We start from the raw sequence: 18,742 nt of genomic DNA, 5'->3' as shown, positions 1-18,742 counted from the left end.
AATTAAGGACACCGAACGTGGTTGGGTTTCTACGAGTTTTATGAATTAAATCTTGTGTCACTGTTCCTCCGTTCCTTTGGCCTGATTTCTAGGGTTTTCGTTCTTCTTTCGATTACTTGAACGTTATACTCGTTTACTTGAAGAAATCCAAAGGTCAAACGGTATAGCAGCGGCTATTTAAGCCTATTGACCTTTGGATTTCTTCAAGTAAACAAGTATAATGTTCAAATAATCGAAAGAAGAACGAAAACCCTAGAAATCAGGCCAAAGGAACGGAGGAACAGTGACACAAGATTTAATTCATAAAACTCGTAGAAACCCCAACCACGTTCGGTGTCCCAGTGCCCTTGATTTGATAAAAACCTTTAGGCTCTCAATGCCCATTCGGGACCTCCAGATAGCGTTGGGCGTCTTGACGGCTCTCCGATTTTCCACTTCAAAAGCATGGTGAGACTGCGCTCTGACAGCCTCCTTTTTGCTTTTCGGTCCATGCTTTCCATGAACTGGTTAGCTAGGGGGCTTCTCCATGCCAGAGGGTGTTTTATTAAAACTTTACTCTGCTTAGTAGGGCCCCCTTCGTTATCAGAGCCACTGTCCGCTGTATCGTCATCAGCCTGGTCATCCGCCTCTGACATCGACTCCTCTGATGACATATACTCCAGTTTCATAATTGCCTTGACTTTCTCTTTGTCCCCTGGTGATAGCGAGGTTGACAAGTCCGCTGCCTTGGATCTGGATTTTAGGAGCTAAAAGAAAAAAGAAAAAAGAAAAAAAAAAAACACCGTCAGTCAAAGTTTCTTATTAAACAAAGTCATAATCGTTGCAAATTCAGTTTACTCACATTTTGTTTTCTTTGTGTTTTCCGCTGCATCTTTTGATGCCTTCCAAGGGCCCCTGAACGCTCTCTTTTGTTTCTCTTTCTCCTCGTCAGAAAGTGACTTTTAAGGGCAGCTGAAATTACATCAAGTACCCATATATTAAAACTTGAGACAAAATTTGTTAGAAATGTTGGCATTTGGCCGACAATTACTCCTTTAGCATCCATTTGTTTTTGCTTTGTTTTGTTTTGTTTCGTTTTTTTTTTTTTTTTTTTTTTTTTCCCCATGTTATTTTATTTCAAACTGCTTCCCCTCCCTTCGGCATTTGAATATTTCTAAAAGGATTTCGTTACCCCCTCCCCCCCCCCCCCCGACCACCACCCCCATCCTTTGTCCTCACCCCTCCCCCCCGGGTTAACTTTGATAGGTGCATAAGGCCTTTCGCACTTCGTAATATAAAATACATAAATACCTTCTAACTCGACGGCAGAGACATCCTTATGAACATTCAGAACTCTATCCCTTATTGCGTTATTAATCTGTTCGTTGACGTCATCTCTGAAACTAATTAGGAAATACCATATTTGAGTGGTAAGTGGAAACTTAATATGGAAAGTAACTATGGATGATTCAGACAATATCATTTTTATTAAATTTTCATACTTACGCTTTAGTAAAATCCCATATAAGAGGGTTTTCTTCCCTGTCCCGTAATTTCTTTGCTACCAAGCGTACTTCAGACTGTAATAACATAATATAATTCATTAAAATCATAAGATGTACCTTAAGTTATTCTTAGACATAGTAATAATGTTTTCATTATTTTTATGGCTGTGATTGTATAATATTGGGGAAAAAATCGAAATCAAATCAATTCCTTTACAAAAAAGGAAATTATCATTATCATTCAGTGTCTTGTTATTGGAAATCAATAGTAAAGTTTGGTAGCATTAACCACTGCCATGGCGGGTTTCCCGCCAATTTTAGTATTGCATAAATTATACCGCTACATAATTATACCAACTACTCTTCGCGCCAAGAATTCCCAGTAAAATTATCAATAAAAATAGCTTGCTTTTTTAAATATTGCCACTTTACTTACTGCAACAGCCTTTGAGACAGTAATCTTGGTCTTGCTGTTGTCCTTATTCTGCTGGCTTTCTTTTAAGGCCGCTAGTATTTGGCGGTTTTGTTCTTGCAGTTCTTTAAACTGTTTTACAATCGTTTCGAAATTTGAAGAAATTTCTTCTTTTTCGCTGTCGGGGTCAACGTTCTCATTCTCGCTTGTTGCTTGCAATAGGCGATTTCTGTGTTCTCTTAGCACATCCTCGTTACCACCAGGGACAGAGGGAATAAGTATATTAAGCCTTTGAGAATTGGCGCCATTTTCAGTATGTCTACTGCTTGTACTGGTAGTTGCAGTAACAGAATGGATTGGCATTGGGCGTCCTGGTAAAGGTGTAGATGTTCTTCCCATTTTTTGATCGCGACGAATGAACGCAATTTATAAGCAAAGATATAGAATGTGCGGGAAACTAGATGACCGACAGAGTTTGTTACCTGTTTGTGACCAAAAGGCGAATGAACGAATAAGTACATCCACTGAACAAATCTACCCCCTATCTATCACGGCGTATCACGTGACTTGTGATGACATATACGTTCATATAATGAAGTCTAATAATAAAAAAAGGAATAACTGTCTTATAAAAATGCTGAAGTTGTATCCAGGATTCATGTTAAGTAATATATCTATTATCTTAAAGCTATTTGCTCCATTTTATAAAGTTATGAAATTTTTTCTAAAGCCTAGATTCACGAAATATCATTGCAATAAACTTGATTAGCTTCTAGCTCTAAAACCATCGTACCATTATCTGCCGCCAACAGTGACAGCTCTAAGGAAAAGGGTGCGGTAATAAAGATCCGGCGTGCTTTTGTCCAATGGCATGTGGTTGATGGACGTGGAACTTTATTACGCTGGAATATGGCTTTTAGTCATTCAAAATGCTTGGATTTTGAGTAATTATCCCAATGATACACACCGTCTTTTTAATTATATAGTTCTGGAAAACAAAATGTCTTCTGCGATGTCAAAGCGTTATCATTGCTTTCATTGTAACGAAGATCTACATTACAGAGTATTTTGCCGTCACAAAGAAGAATTTTATGATCCTTTAACAAATCAATGGCAATTACAGCGGAATGACGACGAAGACTCAAATGATAGTATTTTCACTCACGAGATTGACGGCCAGAACGACACTTCTTCTAATGACTACAGCGAGATAAACGTTTTGGACCAAACTGATCAAGACTCCTCTGATGTGCCAAATACAAACCAACCATCAAGTGACGAATTCTTACCAGCTACTTCACAAAAAGGTATTGATGTTATACGTTTATTTGATGATTAGATTATATAATCTTTAAATGTTAAAGTCAAACTGCATATAGATAAAAGACTGAATCTTTAACAAGCGGCTGATTTGCACATGATCTAGCTCCCCTATTGGATTTACTACCAAGCATTAGTGTTATTGAAGCGAGATTAAGTTAGAGGTACAAATGATTCTTTTCTATTTCTATCTTAGCCTCGTTTTCACCGTTACTTTTAAGAAGGGTGCATTATTAAGTAATCGGCTTATGGTTGCCATCAAAACCTCAGTGTTCATTCAGAAAGGTTCATTCAAAGAGTTTATAAAATCATAGCTAGAGATAACTCATTTAAAACGCCAAAAAGAATTTACTATGTTCAAATGGATATTGCTGTACATTTTCGTCTCCAAATCAATTCATGACTGTGGTCATCCTGAGATAGCATGGTATCCGGCAAAACATGTTTGTCAAGTTAGAGAAATACAATTATAAGTAATTTATTTAATATGTCTCTTGGGTTTTTTATTTTCGATTTATCATTTTTCTTTCACGAATTATAAATTGTTGTTTTGCTGACTTAGAAATTTATATTTTATTTTCAATGGAAATCATTTATTTTCAGAGCAAAATTTGGGTCAAAATTATGCATTTAGGGACCGGTCATTATTTAAGTTGGAGGGGGGGGGGGGGGAGTGGGGGGGGGGGGGGGTGGAGGAGAAATTGTCAGTGAGGCAAAAAATTTTCAAGGCCCCCCCTTTGAAGGCATCCAAGTTTATTGAAAACCCCCCATGGATTGTAGTAAAAAATTTAAAAATTTTCCCTAAAAGTCATTTTTAAATTCCAAGACCCCCCATTTTTCACTAGCAAAAATTTCAGGCCCCCCCCCCCCCCCCAATTTTTTCTTCCCCCCCCCCCCCCCCCCCCCCCCCCCCAACTTAAATAATGACCGGTCCCTTAGCCCATGAGGTTTTTTTTACTGACATTTTTTTTTCTAGTATTATAATGGTTTCAGACTTTATCTTATACTATGTTGCAGTTATGCAATGCCGAATGAATAAAATACATCGTATTTGCTTATGTTTAAAGGAGACGGAATATATAACTTTGAGGAAGAAGATCAAGTGTTTTGGGATGACAAGTCGGACAGTGAATCTGACCATGAAGAGATAAGAGGAAATGAAAGAAGGAGATTGGTTGAAACTTGGGATATTGATATCGAAGACCTAGAAAGAGATTTTGAACAATCTAGTGCAGAAATAAGCGTTGCCGTCGAAGCAAGTTCCCGAGTGACCCTTATTAACTAGATTGCCTTGTTTGTGTGCTTTTGGTCTGCATACTTTTCTGTACCAGACCGAGGCATTGATATTCTCCTCGCCTTTTTTAAAGCGATTTTTCAGGTTTTGTGTGAGCTTTCGCCAATCATTTTCCCAACCGCAGTATTGGTTTTCCCGAGCTCCTTCAAACTCTTGAAAAATTATCTTTCTTTTAAAGATAAGCATTCAGAGTATGTTGTTTGTCCGAAATGCGACACCCTATACCGTTTTCAAGACTGCATAACAACAAGATTCGGGCGTGTCATTGCTAAACCATGTTCTCACATTGCTTTTCCGAATCACCGTCAATTGTTTCGCCGCACACCTTGTGGAGCGGAATTGCTTAAGGAAATTCGTTTGAAAAATGGACAGACGAAATTGTACCCACGTAAAGTTTATTGTTATAAAAGCATCAGAGAGACTCTAACTCACTTTATTAAGCGACCAGACTTTGTACAAAAATGTGAGATTTGGAGAAATCGGAATGTACCGGATGATATTTTAGTTGATATTTACGATGGCCAAGTGTGGAAAGATTGGCAATATTTTAACAGCACTCCTTTCCTTGCCCAGCCTAATAATTATGCTTTTATGCTGAATGTTGACTGGTTTCAGCCTTTTAAGCACAGTGTCTATAGCGTTGGAGTCATATATATGGTCCTCCTAAATCTTCCGAGAAAAGAAAGGTACAAAGAGGAAAACGTAATAATAGTTGGGATAATACCTGGTCCACACGAGCCCAAATTGAATATCAATACGTACTTACAACCACTTGTAGCCGAATTGAACTTATTGTGGCACGAAGGCATCCAAGTTCGGCCTCATGGGAGTAGAACAGCAAGATGTTTTCGAGCTGCCCTCCTTTGTATTGCTTGTGACATTCCTGCACTAAGAAAAGTTTGCGGTTTCTTCTGAGGATGTACTGCTCACCGAGGGTGCTCAAAGTGCACAAGATTTTTTCCCGGAGATTTTAGTAGCATGAATTTTTCAGGTTTCGAAGATGACAATACACCAAGGACAAATGAAGAGCACCGAAGAGAGGCTCAGAAAATACTCAATGCAACAACCGCTGATGAACGAAACCAAATTGAAACTTCCACTGGAACAAGATATTCTGAACTCTTACAGTTGCCTTACTTCGATTGTACTCGTTACCATGTTGTTGATCCTATGCACAATTTGTTTTTAGGGACAGCAAAACATTTAATGAAAAATGTATGGCTAAATGCTGAAACGCCAATTGTTTCTAAAGAAAATTTGAATAAAATCCAGGAAAAGGTAGATGACGTCAAAGCACCATCATTTATTGGGCGTCTCCCGAAAAAGATATCAACATCGTTTGGAGGATTTACTGCTGATCAGTGGAAAACATGGACTCTCTTGTATTCTGTATTCTGCATTTGGAATATCGTTCCAACAGATGATTTGGAGCTGTGGAGGTTATTCGTATTGTCCTGCTTTCACCTTTGCTCTCCACTTATTACAACTGAAGAGCTACAAGAAGGACATGATTACCTAGTGGAATTTTGTAAATCGTTTGAAAAAAGATATGGAAAGGAACGTGTTACGCCAAACATGCATCTACACCTGCACCTCAAACAATGTATTTTAGATTACGGGCCTGTATATTCATTTTGGCTTTTCAGCTTCGAACGTTTCAATGGGATTTTAGGAGCGTTTCGAACTAACAATAGATCTGTTGAAATACAAATCATGAGAAAATTTCTCCAAAAGCATGAACTAAGAGATATCCCTTTACCAGAGAGATTTCGAGAAACTTTCCAACCAGTATTTCAACTTCTTCAGGAGGCACAACAAGTAGGAACACTTGGCGAAAGCATCCCATCAATACCATCAACACTTAATCTTTCAGTTGGTCAAGTACTACGTTGCTAGAGTGGAGCAATATGAATGCATACTCATGTTTTTCACCTCGATCCATTGATGTTCTTGATGATGACTATACAGAATATCTCTTTAAAGCTTATGAAACAATTTTACCTCAACACTCGGTCATTGAATGTGTTACCGATACGTTTGAGAGAGTTAGTACCATTGGATATTCGGGGACAAAGCTAGGGTCCTCTGACTCTAGACTGGAACGTTCTTCCTTCATTCTTGCAAGTTGGTGTGGCCAATATAGTGGCAGTATTGAGACCGATTCATTTGACTTGCGCCCCGGTGTTGTCGATTTCTTTCTTAAACAAACCATTATAATTGATGGCAAGCAGGAATCATTGTGTATGGCAAAGGTTCGATGGTATCAGCGACATCCAGAAAGACACAGGATTGGCAGACCACATGAAATTTGGTGCAGAAACTTGTTTGAAATGGAAGGGCCCTCTACATTCATACCCATACAAAGGATACACAGCCAGTTTGTTGCTGCTTACGATGTTATTGACAAAGAAAGAGTATTAATTGTTTGTCCTTTACAACGTAAATTGTACGGATGATGGAGATGACAGTAAAGTATCATCCAGGAAAAATATTCAAAGCTATCAAAAATAAACTGTTTGAACTGTGCATCAGTAACTAGATAGTCAAAATGAAAATTGAATGAATTATTTGATGACTTTAAAATTAGATGAATTAAAATAATTATGAATGAAATTGCATATATTGCCAATAAAAAAGATGAATTCATATGTTTAGACTAAACAAAATTGATGCTTCAAATAATATTACAGATGTTAGCGGTTTGAAATGCAGCTCATGAGGTTAATGGGTTAATGAGTTTTCTTATTGTCACTGGAAAAAACGCATATACGACTTACGCATATTATAAATACATCGTCCGCGTATTTTCCTGTGTGTATCAACGCATATAACCTCTCCTTCATGACATCAAAGCAAAACAATGATTGAATTAATGTGGTCGCAACATTGATGTCATGCGTTAGGAGAAAAAATTGACACATATGACTGAGATGGACCTGCATGCACTCCCCCCTCGTAAGTCGTAAAAACAAGCCAACATCCATTATAATTCAGTTGAAAAATTATTGATTTGTTTTGAAAAGTTTTGATTGCAATGAATTGAAACGGAAACCTCACATCGGATATACTCAGTTTGGGGTATTGTATTTGCTCCCCAGGTAAATATGGGGCAAAGCCTAGTGCAAAGTTGATTTCATATGTGCCCTTCATTTGACAATAGGGCAAATATAGGGCAAAAACGGTTATCATATATCCCCACTGGGTAAATGCGTCTAAACTAAGGGCAAATATATAACATATTTACCCATGTGTTCAGATGTATGGCAAAGCAATGGCAAATTTATTAGAAATTTACCCCGACCTTTGCCTGCATAGGCAAATGTATGGGCAAATATAGAGCACCATATTTGCACAACATTTGCCAAGTGGACATATGATGACCAAATCCATTATTTCGTCGAGTGTTCCCTCTTACGTATATACTCCTCCCTGGAAATTCCATATTGATTAATTTCTCTCTAGACAAAGAAATAACCGCTGTTTTTGTGGCAGAAAAACCGCGAGAGCGCGAGAGCGATCCAAACTTCATCTGGAGATCTTAAAATTCTGAAAATAATTATTTAAAAAACCATCATTCTTAGCATGAGTTTTCTTTGATCTCATCTTCCACATTTCTTTTGCTTCAATTGACAATCAATGCGTAAATATATAAAGCGAAAAAGAACTTATAAATTAGTTTGAATTTTGCATTCAAAGATAAACCTTTGAGTGAGAACTCCTGTATGTTCCCATGGATACCAGCAGGTCCCTTTTTCGTGCATTTTTCACGAGTGGAATAATTTTTAGCAGAAAAGAGAGGGAAAAACCTGTTATTTGATGATGTTATGATTGAGTGAGAAAAGATAAAGGAATGAAAGACTGAAGGGAAAGAAAAGAGCGCGGATAGAAGGATTGAAGTGGAGAAAACTCAGAGAAAATATTGTAAACGATAACGGTAGAAAGTAAGAAACAACTGAAGCAAAAATAAATAAATAAAAGTGTAACAAAAAATTAAACAAAGGCCGGCAACTGCTTTTCAAACGTATTCTCTGTTTATGAAGTTCATGCATATGTAAATAATCGTTTGTTCAAGATAATCAACACTTTTGAAGTTGCCCGCTCTTTTAAATGACAATACGGCACACTTTTGTCTCTGATTATTCTTGTTAGATTTTCGAGAAACCTCTTCATTGACAACCACATCAGCACAATAGAATCTTCAAGCCAAATATCACTCTTGGAATAAAGGAAAAATATCATGGTAAAACCGACACCATAATTCGTGACAAACTGATTTGTTCATTTGTTTAATTCTCACTTTCACGCAGTTAACTTGTGATACAAGGATAATGATTTGACAATGTTGAGAAATCGCAACGTCAAGATATCGTCGTTTTCAGTTAAATATCACTCTCCTAAATTAAGAAAACTGATCCTCTACCAGCCAACTTTTTTTTCCATTCTTATTTTTTATTCTTACGTACAATGTTATATTTTTTGCATATATTTTTACGTTTAATTATTTCAACATTTCATGAGGTGGTCACCTCGCATGGGTCTCGTGTCCCGTTCGTGACTTTCCTTTCTGGGTAACTATTAGCTTTTTTTCTATTCAACACATTGTAATATTAGTTTCTCAATAAAGCTGTTAAAAAAAATATTAAAAAAAGTGAAGAAAACACGCAGTCAAATTGAATTGAAACTGTAAAAAACCAGTCTGGTTTCTTAAAGTCAGAACACGGTTAACTCGCAGATCGAACCCTGTGGAAAAAACCCTCTGGGCTGATCAAAGGCACATGGCACAGTTTATTCATAGATCGAAGTGGAATTTACCGTTTAAGGTTCTGTGGAGGAAGCACTTAAAACACTCCAACAGAGAAAAAAGCTCTACTCCAAAAAACGAAATAGTGATTCAAAGGAAAAAGGTTTGCACTAGCTAGATGATAAATTTTGGCTTTTCACTGTTCTCTTTATAGGATAATCGATCATTGAACATGTTATAACAACTATTCTATCTAAATCTAACACCCACCATATCAGAGGTAATTACAGGCATATAGATAGAGTGATTGACAACTCACGTATAGATTCTGTTCTGTTCGATTCCTGTCGAAACATGTTTGCACTAACTTCGTTAATATATTTTGCCATATTCAATTTTGTGTTTTTAAAACTGCTTGCATCAGTATACATCATGGCTTTCCTGAGAGAACTGCTCTTTGCTACGCTGGTAATAACGTGTGAGTAAAAAGATTTTTTTTTTTTTGACATTGTAGTTTTAGTAACTGAAGGTTGAAATGAAATTAATTAACCTAATTTTTAACTCGTGGGTACGCGAAGCGTAGAAACGAGTTATTGTGAGGGGTCTGAATATGCAAAGGATGTGCGCCTCCACTATATGCAATATGCTCACTAAGATGGGGAGAGTGGGGAAGGTTAATGATAATCAGGCTAAAGTGGAGTTAAACTAGATTCAATTACAGTGGCACTAAATTATGGAATGACTTACCCCAGGAAATAAGAAAATCTGGTTCATTAGCTAGTTTTAAAAGTAAATTGAACCAGGTTTCTTTTTGAATATTAGTTCCCACACGGCAATCATGTAAAACAGTAACTATCATGTAAATGTATTGACTGATGATTTATTCCGTGCTTAAATAACGTCTGTATGTATGTATGCAAACCTCTGTTGTTTAAATCAGGAAAATGCACACCTTACTTAACGGTTAATTCTGAAAAAGAGCAAAAAGAAATATGGTGGTCACACACTTGCTAACTTAAGATATTGCCAAATTTGTATACGTGTAGTATATACCTAATTCAAATAACATTGTCATCGCCAAAGGCAAAAGGAAATAGGCGATAGGTGAAAAGCGATAGGATACATGTCATTCCAAGATCCAAGAATAGCTGGAATGACTTGTGTTTCTTCTTCTTCTTCTCGTCAAGAGTATGGACCATAGTCCTGAGACTGATTCGATGTTCATTATATTCAGCGAAACCATTTCCATGTCAGAATGATATTTTGTAGAGATTCTAAAATTGACTCTATCAACTCATTTTTTCCTCTGCGGGTTTTACAGGCCTTTTCTTGTGCACAGTTCATGGCAAACCGTCCCCATGCTACCTACCCCCAGATGAAGGTCCATGCTACGGATTTCACATTCTCTTTTACTACAACCCTGCGACAAACAGATGCCAAGTCTTTCACTATGGAGGTTGTCTAGGAAACGCCAATAATTTCCATACTCGGCAGAAATGCGAAGCTACATGCATGCGTAAGGGGTAACGAATAACAGGGTAGCGAATAAAGGTAGGCCGTATTTGCCTAAAATATACAATATCTAGACCCCAATATATATCCATATGGTATAACCATATTTGTATAAGCCACGAGAGGCCATTGACGATCAAGTCAGCCAAATATGACGGAATCGACGCCATTTTGAATTTAAAAAATTCTCTCTCACCAAGATAACTTTGGCTGAGGAGAGTCTGGGCAACCAAACAACAATCCATTGCGAAACAAATTTATTGACCAGTTTACCTCTGAATTTTAGCTTCAAATTATTAATTCTTGTGTTTTACTTTTTTCAGGGTTTTGAAAGACCAAGACAAAGAAAGAAGACGACCTTGAAGTGGAAAAAATTAAATAAATAATAGTTTTAAAAGTTAATAAATTTGTGTTGGATTGGAAAATATATACGTATAAAAATAAAGTAAAAAGTAACTAAATATTAGATAAATCATATTATTTTTAACGTCTTAAAACTTTAATGTGTAACAAAAAAGTAGGCTAATTTACGTTAGGAAGTAAAGTGAGAAAAAATAAATTCATTTGATCGCAAGAATAGTTCTTATGTTGTCAGCTTGATTTTAGTGTTTGTCATGAGTGCTGTCACGCGCTCTATAGATTTACTATATGTAAACAAATTGTCAAAAGTGAGTCTTCCGGGCAACAAGTACGAACGACAAAAAGATTGAGTAGGTCCTGTTATTCAACCTCCAACTGAAAATTTTCAAATTTTATGAAGCCCTGAAGCAACCTCTGGGCAGATCTAAGTCAGAGCACGGCTAATTAACAGGTCGAACCCTGAAACAACCTCTGGTCTTATCTGAAAGTTTTAGGGATATTCTAGACCAAGCTTTAGTCTGTATAGATGAGAAACTTGCATGCAGTCGGTGTTTTTTAGGCTGCGTTCATAATGTATGGCAGAGGGGGGGGGACAGGTGAAAATTTGAAATGTCCAGAATAATTATCTTAAAGTCATGCAAAAAAATACGACCCCCCCTAAGCAAGGCTTGTAGCTTTTTCCAAAAATTGTGCATCCCCCCATTTTTCTGATAAAAATTTGCCCATCCCCCAATTTTTCCTACCAAAATTTTCCCGACAGACAGACAGACAGACATATTATATTTGGCGTTTTGTACAAAGTTGCACATCAACTTAGATCCAAATAAGTTACGAATATATACGTATGTTTATGTATGTGCATAATATCTATATTCACATATTACACACGTACACGTCATACGTACATATATATTCTGTATATATAAATGTTCATATAATTATTTCGATAAAATGCTTTACTAATCCTAATCATCTTTATGTAATATCATACAAGTATTGATTTTTATTTGTTTTGTTGTTGTTGCTTTTTTTCACTACGCAGAGCAAAACAATTGTAAACGTATTTTGCTGCAGCTGATTGTAAGATATGGGGAGGATCTATCAACTTCAGGAACAATTGGTCCTCCGTAAGGGAGTTACTTATGTTATTTTGCATAAGAAATTCTTCTCTAAGTTTAGAGTATAGAGGACATTTAATTAGGAAGTGTCTTTCATCTTCTATTATATCAGTACAATGAAAGCACTTCCTTTCCTCTACCTTCTTGTAACTAGAGTATCTGCCTCTTTCAATTTCTAGGTCATTAGTTACTTATTCTTAGCTTAGTTAAGGCTCTTCTGTGATTGAAATTTTTTACATTTATTAGTTAACCTTCTAACACATAACTAACTTTGAAGAGGCGATACGTTCTTAATTTGTTCTTTTGGCCAGGGGTGTCTCTTTTATCATTAAAGATCTCCCCGCAATTTCCCGATCTCCCCTCAATTTCACCTACCCACCCCCCCCCCCCTCCCCCCCTCACTGCCACAGCCTTAGATAACAAACACTATGCCATCTAACGGAATAACTAATCACTGAGTCTGAGGCGAATATATCGTGGTTTAGTATCATTACACAGGTTACTATTATAGAATAAGATATCGGGTTATTTTTAGACATTTTATATTGAATCAGTATTTTGAGAGCGGCACGTATCAATACTGAAAAGCACGTGCGCAATCCTATATGATTCACCTATGGGTGCAATTTTACGAATTCGGAAGATAGATCCTGAACTAGTTATTTTTTCTTGGTCGTTTTTATCACTCTCACTCGTTTGGAAAACAGAGTGTCTTCGTTTTCCATGTTTTTTCATAAAAAAAGCAGTTGAAAAACAGCATTCATTCACGTAACAACTTGAATGTTTTCCTGATAGAAGATCTTTACAGCATATTTCTTTGTCGCTTTATATCACTCCTACTTGGTTGGAAACCCGCCAAGTCTCTTTGTTTTCTAAGTTTTTTAACTTATTTTTTTTAACAGAATAGATATCACATCAGAAGGGAAATATCAGCTGATATTCGTCCTGCACACGACCCATCAGCTGAACCACTGACAGCGCGCAAAAACTTATCGTTGGGTTACATAAAGCTTGATGTTCACTCTTGTATTTAACAGTGTTTAAACTTCCTGCATCAGTATACATTATGGCTTTTCTGAAAGAACTGCTCTTTGCTACAGTGGTAATAACGTGTGAGTAATACTTACTCTTTCTATCATTTTGTAAAACAAAAATAACTTATTTCCCCCGCGTTGTAAACGAGAGTCTCTTAGTGGCAGTGGGATGTAATTCACTTTCCCCCGGGATTTATCAATAAGAGTTTCTTTCCTGTCCAGAGTTGATAATCTTTAGTTCGCTCAGTATCTTTACTGACGGCAAGCCTCACTTATTTTCCCGCGCTTTTTATAGGCCTTCTCTTGTGCACAGTTAATGGGGAACAATCAAAAAAGAATATATGCAATCTAGGAAAAGATTCAGGGTTATGCCATGCTTTGATAAGAAGATACTATTTCGACAAGGCAAGAGAAAGATGTAAGACCTTTAACTATGGAGGATGTGGTGGAAACGCCAATAATTTCCCTACTCTGGAAAGTTGCGAGGCTGCATGCGGATAGGGTAGCGAATAAAGGTAAGTAGGCCGTGTTTACATGAAAAATGGACTGGAACTGGATTTTTATATGACCATATTTGCATAAGCCAACCGATGATTGGGCAAATTTTGACCAAACGTATTTCTTACCCAAGTATGGATTGGACACATTTTGAATAATACAAAATTTTCTATCGTATAAAGAGTTTGTCGGAAAGTAGTCTGGGTAACCAATATACCAGTTTCACATTCAATGCATACCGCTGTTTTTGAAGACTACTGACTCATTTGCACAGCCTTACCCTCGTTTATAAGTCAGGTATTCACAGATACCATTAAAAGTCCGTGGGATTTCAAAACATTGGTAATGTTCAAGCTGCACATTCTTTACATTAAAGTTGACATTTGCAAATGATTTACTCTAAGCCAGACTAAGCCTGCGGAGATGAGTCTTTAGTCTTAAAACACAGCGGTATTTTCGGAATGAGAAAAGGGGCTAGACTATAACGATAATAAAGCATTACAAGAGAATATGAACTAAGAGAAGGAATCCCCGTGCCCCATCATCTATTCTATTTAGAATCTATTCTAAAAATATCATCCAATGATATCATTTATTTGATCGTTTGATTTTCTGCACGCGCATAGTACGCGCGCGCTCTACGCTGTTTGCTAACCTTTTCTAGTGCTTTTCTTATGTTCAAATGTTCAAATCTGCCCGCAAGATGACGATGTAGGTCGAAAGCTTTGGAAAATAAATGTAAAAATACTCCAGAAAGTTGAACATATTACTACTTAAATTTCCTGTCGCATTTGCCAAGCTTTCGACGTGCACATTCATATTCAGGGCAGAGTCGAAATAACGGAAAACCCCCAAAAACGTAAGCAAACAGCGTAGAGCGCGCGCAGTAAATGCGCGTGCAGAAAAACAAATGGTTTTAAAATAGCATCAAACTGTGCACATGATGGTTACAAGGCTATATAGGGGGGATTCCTTCTCTTAGTTCATGTCCTCTTTGCATTATGAATACACATTTGAGAGCAGTTTCATTGTTAATTAATTTTGGCTTTATTCTGATTTTTTGATTTACTTTTTCCAGGTTCCCTAGACTCCTCAAGGTCAACTACGGACCTAAACTATGAGTTACCGAGGAAGACCTTGACGATAAGTTTAAAAAACTAGACTAAATATAATCTTAACATTTAACAAATTCGTGGGTGAATGAAAAATAGACTTATAAAGATAATATGAAAATGATACATTGATTTCATGGTTTAAATTATTTTTGACATCTTCAAACTAACAAGCCGTGTAACGAACAAGTAGGCTAACTTACGCCAAAGAATAGTTTGAATAAGAAATAAAGTCATTTAAACAAAAAGGATAGTTCTTTTGCCGTCACATTGATTTGAGTGCTCATTTGAGTACTGTTACGCCCTCTAGATTTTCTTTTTATAAACTGCTAATTTCAAAAGTGCGTACGTCTCTCGCCTAGAATTTTTTCATGTTCATCGGATTTCTCAATTGTCCAGAACTGCTTATCAGAATCGTCTTAAACGTCATATCTACTGGTAAGATCTTCTGAGTAAACACAGTGGGATCCTGAGAGAATACGAGAAACGCAGACTCGTACCCAGTCGCTTCAATGTTTGATGGAAAGGATTTAGTGAGTTCGCGGTGTACCAAGGGAAGGAAAATAGCGTGAGTGACGACTGGGTACGAGTCTGAGTGCAACGTAGGAAACCACGACGTGTAGCGGAGTCAGCGGTTTCCAGCACGTTCTCAAGTGTTGTCATAGTATCCCTTCTTAGCATCCCTAGTGAAATTGGTCGATGCGAGAAGTTTTATTACGGTGGTGAATAACTTTTTAAAGATGCATTATTACCAAAGAAAGTGAATGTAACCACAGGTAGCCCAGGCTAGCTTAATCTAATAACAAACTGCACAGGGAGAAAGAGGTAGTGCTTTTCAAAGGTCGGCTAAAATTTCTAAATTACTTTATTTCACATTTTGACGATTTCATGAAGGCTTTTAAGAACTACCATTCATTTTCTTGTAATATAACACCACAGAAACCTGGCTTGGGCTACCTGTGCATGTAACGTAAGTACACATACCAAACTCATATAACACAAACGCAAAAACTGGTCACGCAAATACTGAGTGAATGACAGTAAGATTCGAGACAGTATTGCTGTTTTTCAACATTCCCAAGGAAGTAAAATAACAAAAGACACGACTTCCTTGTTCGAAGATATAACTAAAAAGCTCATTGACAATCCTTTTGTTAAATTCATCGAAGATTGCGACTATGACGTCACTTGCTAACGAAGAATTCACGATGTTTAACTTCATTGACTTCTGAATCTGATATCATGTATTTCTCAAACGTGAAAATTCATGTTAACCGCATACAATATCAAATATCTAAAATAAGTGGATATACAAACCCAATTCCCAATTCTTCAATCGTATTCTATCCAAATATCGCGATCCGAAGCCATTTTAAATACAAAAATTCTTTCTCTCTTTTCTCAGTCTTTATGTAGTTCATTGCAAGAAAAATTTGTTAACAGTTTTCCGCTCTGAATATTAATTTCATTCCTTATTGCTTTTTATTAGTGTTATGGTAATTCACACACTATTTGTTTTGGTAATTCATTTTTACTAGTAAAACTTGAATGTGTAAAAAGGCTAATCTACGTCAAAATGTTTAGAGAAAAAATAAAGTTATTCATGTTCTCACATTGATTTAAGTGTTTGAGTGCTGTTACGCGCTCTAGTTTTCTATCTGTAAACAAATTGTTAAAAGTGAGTCTCACAGGCAACATGTACAAGTGACAAGAGAAGTAGGTCCTGTTATTCAACCTTCAAAAACTTTTAAATTTTATCGAACCGCACCCTGAAACAACCTCGGGGCGTTACGCCATCCTTGAATCACATCAAAATATTTTTGATTGAGTGTAGTTCTCAATCGTGTCACGTGATAGTGGTCACGTGGTAGTGTGTAATAAATATCCGAATGAATGAAGACGGCATCATTTAGAAGCAACTCACACTGAAGAAACGAAGTTAGTTCACATTACTGATATCAAGATGAAGGCCGTTTTTCTTCCTTGTATCATGCTGTTAATAGGTATGCAAATTTATGATCTTTTGATGTTAAAATCAACATTTTAAAAATAAGTTATTTGAACTCCTGCTCTTCAGTTTCCTTTTATACGTTTTTCTCTTCCTTTAAGCCATTCCTACACTTGCTTAGTTCGTTATTTTATATTTCTCTATTTCTCTTTTGGCTTAATACTCTCCTTCCTGCCTTTTATATCTTCTTTTTCCCCCTTTTTTCATCGATTCTGCTTCCTTCGTTAATTCCGTTGTTTCCTTTCCTTTCCTTTCCTTTCCTTTCCTTTCCTTTCCTTTCCTTTCCTTTCCTTTCCTTTCCTTTCCTTTCCTTTCCTTTCCTTTCCTTTCCTTTATTTTCCTTTCCTTCCAATTTCCTTTCTATCTTCTTCTCAGTTCCTCTCATTTCCCCACTACTCATTTCGAACTCCTTATTCCAAACATCAACGCATCTATATAATTTCTATATTCCAGGGTTGTCCCTAACAAGTGCCGAAGGAAATATCTGTCTCCTACCCAAGAAAATCGGCTACTGTCGTGCTCATATTCCACGATTCTACTTCAACTCTCAATCTGGACGTTGCGAGATGTTTTATTACGGCGGATGTAGAGGAAATGAGAACAACTTTTTCACGTTGCGTGACTGCCAAGGCACGTGCATGTAACACGTAAGTAGCACTGAAACACACTGGCTAAACCTCGTTAAAGCAGGCTTTGAAACCCCAGGCTTTGGTGGAAATGTGCGTTTTACCAGAGAACATTTACTTCTCTGTGTCAAAGCTCCGTGTAGTTAATTGAAGATGAAAACATTCAGTTTATATTTAGGATATCCTCGAACATGAAAATTCATGTTCACCGTATCGTATCCAATAACTAAAATGCATTAATAATGTATAATTAATAAATACAAAAACTCATTAATAATTTCCAATTCTTCTATATACATCTTGAAACAGTTACTAGCATAATCCTTTTATAGTTCCTTTTTTAGCCTAGTTAACATAATTATCTTACGACTACCAAATGAGTTAAAACGTTTCAAAAAGGATTTTGAAAGAGAATTCTGAAATCTAGTAATGCGATATTAGGACGTAAAAAGCAGTGAGAAAAGTGAGAAAAGCTGCAATTAATCTATGTGAAAGATCTTACATTCTAAATTATAATTTTTCGGTGCAAGAATAATAACTTGTGCGAGGAAAGCTGAGTGGTCATTCAAAGAAACTTTTGGTTTTACTTGATTATCATTGAACATTCTCTTTACCTTGTGTTGTCATGGCAACCGGCTATCGTAACAAGCCCAAAAACACCACTCGAGGGAATACTGAAAAAAAGATAAAAACAAATGAATAAATGAATTGCATCTCATTAGAAAGTATTGATGCTAATAAAGTATTCTTTTAGTTGATTTTTGATTTTTGATTATTATTATTTTCTTTCGCAGAGCAAGTGATGAAAGTATTCAGTATTCAAGACAAGATTCCATAACAATGAAGATTGTAAATAAAAAATGATAAAAAAATCAGTTGTCTGAGACTGTAATCTTGATAGGTTTCTTAAGATATTTCTTTCCAGCTGAATTTTCAACACGAGTAATCTAAGACATCTTTCCTCTAGTTGGCTTCTTGTCTATTTTGCAGTTTAAATTTCGCCTCACCCTACTCCCGTGCGTCATTAACTTGAGTGCGCACTCGCTTTCCGTTTCGTTTTTAGTAGTAACCAAAACAATAAACGGAAAGAGCGCCCGCGAGCTCAAGTTGATGACGCACGGGAGTAGGGTAAGGCAAAATTTAACTGCATCCGGTTACTAAAAAAAGCCCAACCGAGAATTTACATGGCGCGCGGTTGTTAAGAATTTTCCCTCTTTTATTTA

The 18,742-nt window shown here is 36.6% G+C and overlaps 3 protein-coding genes and 1 long non-coding RNA gene across 6 annotated transcripts; 3 read left to right on the top strand and 1 right to left on the bottom strand.

Annotated features, from left to right (window-relative positions):
• Nucleotides 1–235: 235 nt before the first annotated feature.
• Nucleotides 236–2,295, bottom strand: LOC148910419 (uncharacterized). Its single transcript, XM_089031823.1, has 5 exons — nucleotides 1,921–2,295; nucleotides 1,486–1,559; nucleotides 1,291–1,382; nucleotides 842–951; nucleotides 236–746 (listed from the first exon to the last, which is right to left on the bottom strand). The coding sequence occupies exons 1-5, from the start codon at nucleotides 2,293–2,295 to the stop codon at nucleotides 366–368; spliced, it is 1,032 nt and encodes a 343-aa protein (XP_088887949.1). The 3' UTR covers nucleotides 236–365.
• Nucleotides 2,296–2,733: 438 nt separating this feature from the next.
• LOC148910418 (uncharacterized) lies at nucleotides 2,734–7,904 on the top strand. 2 transcript variants are annotated; one of them, XM_089031824.1, is made up of 2 exons: nucleotides 2,734–3,203; nucleotides 4,284–7,904. In XM_089031824.1, the coding sequence occupies exon 2, from the start codon at nucleotides 5,489–5,491 to the stop codon at nucleotides 6,404–6,406; it is 918 nt and encodes a 305-aa protein (XP_088887950.1). In that variant the 5' UTR covers nucleotides 2,734–3,203; nucleotides 4,284–5,488; the 3' UTR covers nucleotides 6,407–7,904. The 2 variants fall into 2 exon arrangements, with proteins under 2 accessions (XP_088887950.1, XP_088887951.1); XM_089031825.1 differs by having other exon boundaries at nucleotides 2,768–3,203.
• Nucleotides 7,905–9,290: 1,386 nt separating this feature from the next.
• LOC148910417 (uncharacterized) lies at nucleotides 9,291–11,340 on the top strand. 2 transcript variants are annotated; one of them, XR_016120038.1, is made up of 4 exons: nucleotides 9,291–9,414; nucleotides 9,676–9,729; nucleotides 10,573–10,802; nucleotides 11,087–11,340. It is a non-coding gene; the product is annotated as an uncharacterized LOC148910417 (long non-coding RNA). The 2 variants fall into 2 exon arrangements; XR_016120039.1 differs by lacking the exon at nucleotides 9,291–9,414 and adding an exon at nucleotides 9,513–9,531.
• A 1,855-nt stretch (nucleotides 11,341–13,195) lies between these two features.
• LOC116306530 (BPTI/Kunitz domain-containing protein-like) lies at nucleotides 13,196–18,400 on the top strand. Its single transcript, XM_089031690.1, has 6 exons — nucleotides 13,196–13,353; nucleotides 13,571–13,774; nucleotides 14,852–14,920; nucleotides 16,799–16,888; nucleotides 17,347–17,540; nucleotides 18,314–18,400. Exons 1-5 carry the CDS (start codon nucleotides 13,308–13,310, stop codon nucleotides 17,535–17,537), a joined length of 600 nt encoding a protein of 199 aa, XP_088887816.1. The 5' UTR covers nucleotides 13,196–13,307; the 3' UTR covers nucleotides 17,538–17,540; nucleotides 18,314–18,400.
• Nucleotides 18,401–18,742: the final 342 nt, after the last annotated feature.

This window comes from Actinia tenebrosa, unplaced genomic scaffold (genome assembly GCF_029948245.1).
Source record: "Actinia tenebrosa isolate PJP-AT-01 unplaced genomic scaffold, QUT_ActTen_1.0 PGA_scaffold17__23_contigs__length_9995812, whole genome shotgun sequence".
In the NCBI taxonomy this organism is placed as follows: Eukaryota; Metazoa; Cnidaria; class Anthozoa; order Actiniaria; family Actiniidae; genus Actinia; species Actinia tenebrosa.
Note: the sequence above shows the minus strand (reverse complement) of the source record. Positions and strands in the feature narration are given on the sequence as shown.

Excerpts from the sequence above, each read along its gene's own strand:
- LOC148910419 (XM_089031823.1), bottom strand. The coding sequence starts at position 2,295 with ATGGGAAGAACATCTACACCTTTACCAGGACGCCCAATGCCAATCCAT. Across the intron at positions 1,560-1,920 it reads CTGTCTCAAAGGCTGTTGCA|TCTGAAGTACGCTTGGTAGC; the intron begins GTAAGTAAAGTG and ends ATGTTATTACAG. Across the intron at positions 747-841 it reads AAACACAAAGAAAACAAAAT|CTCCTAAAATCCAGATCCAA; the intron begins GTGAGTAAACTG and ends TTTTTCTTTTAG.
- LOC148910418 (XM_089031824.1), top strand. The coding sequence starts at position 5,489 with ATGAATTTTTCAGGTTTCGAAGATGACAATACACCAAGGACAAATGAA.
- LOC116306530 (XM_089031690.1), top strand. The coding sequence starts at position 13,308 with ATGGCTTTTCTGAAAGAACTGCTCTTTGCTACAGTGGTAATAACGT. Across the intron at positions 13,775-14,851 it reads TTGCGAGGCTGCATGCGGAT|GTTCCCTAGACTCCTCAAGG; the intron begins AGGGTAGCGAAT and ends TACTTTTTCCAG. Across the intron at positions 16,889-17,346 it reads TTGTATCATGCTGTTAATAG|GGTTGTCCCTAACAAGTGCC; the intron begins GTATGCAAATTT and ends TCTATATTCCAG.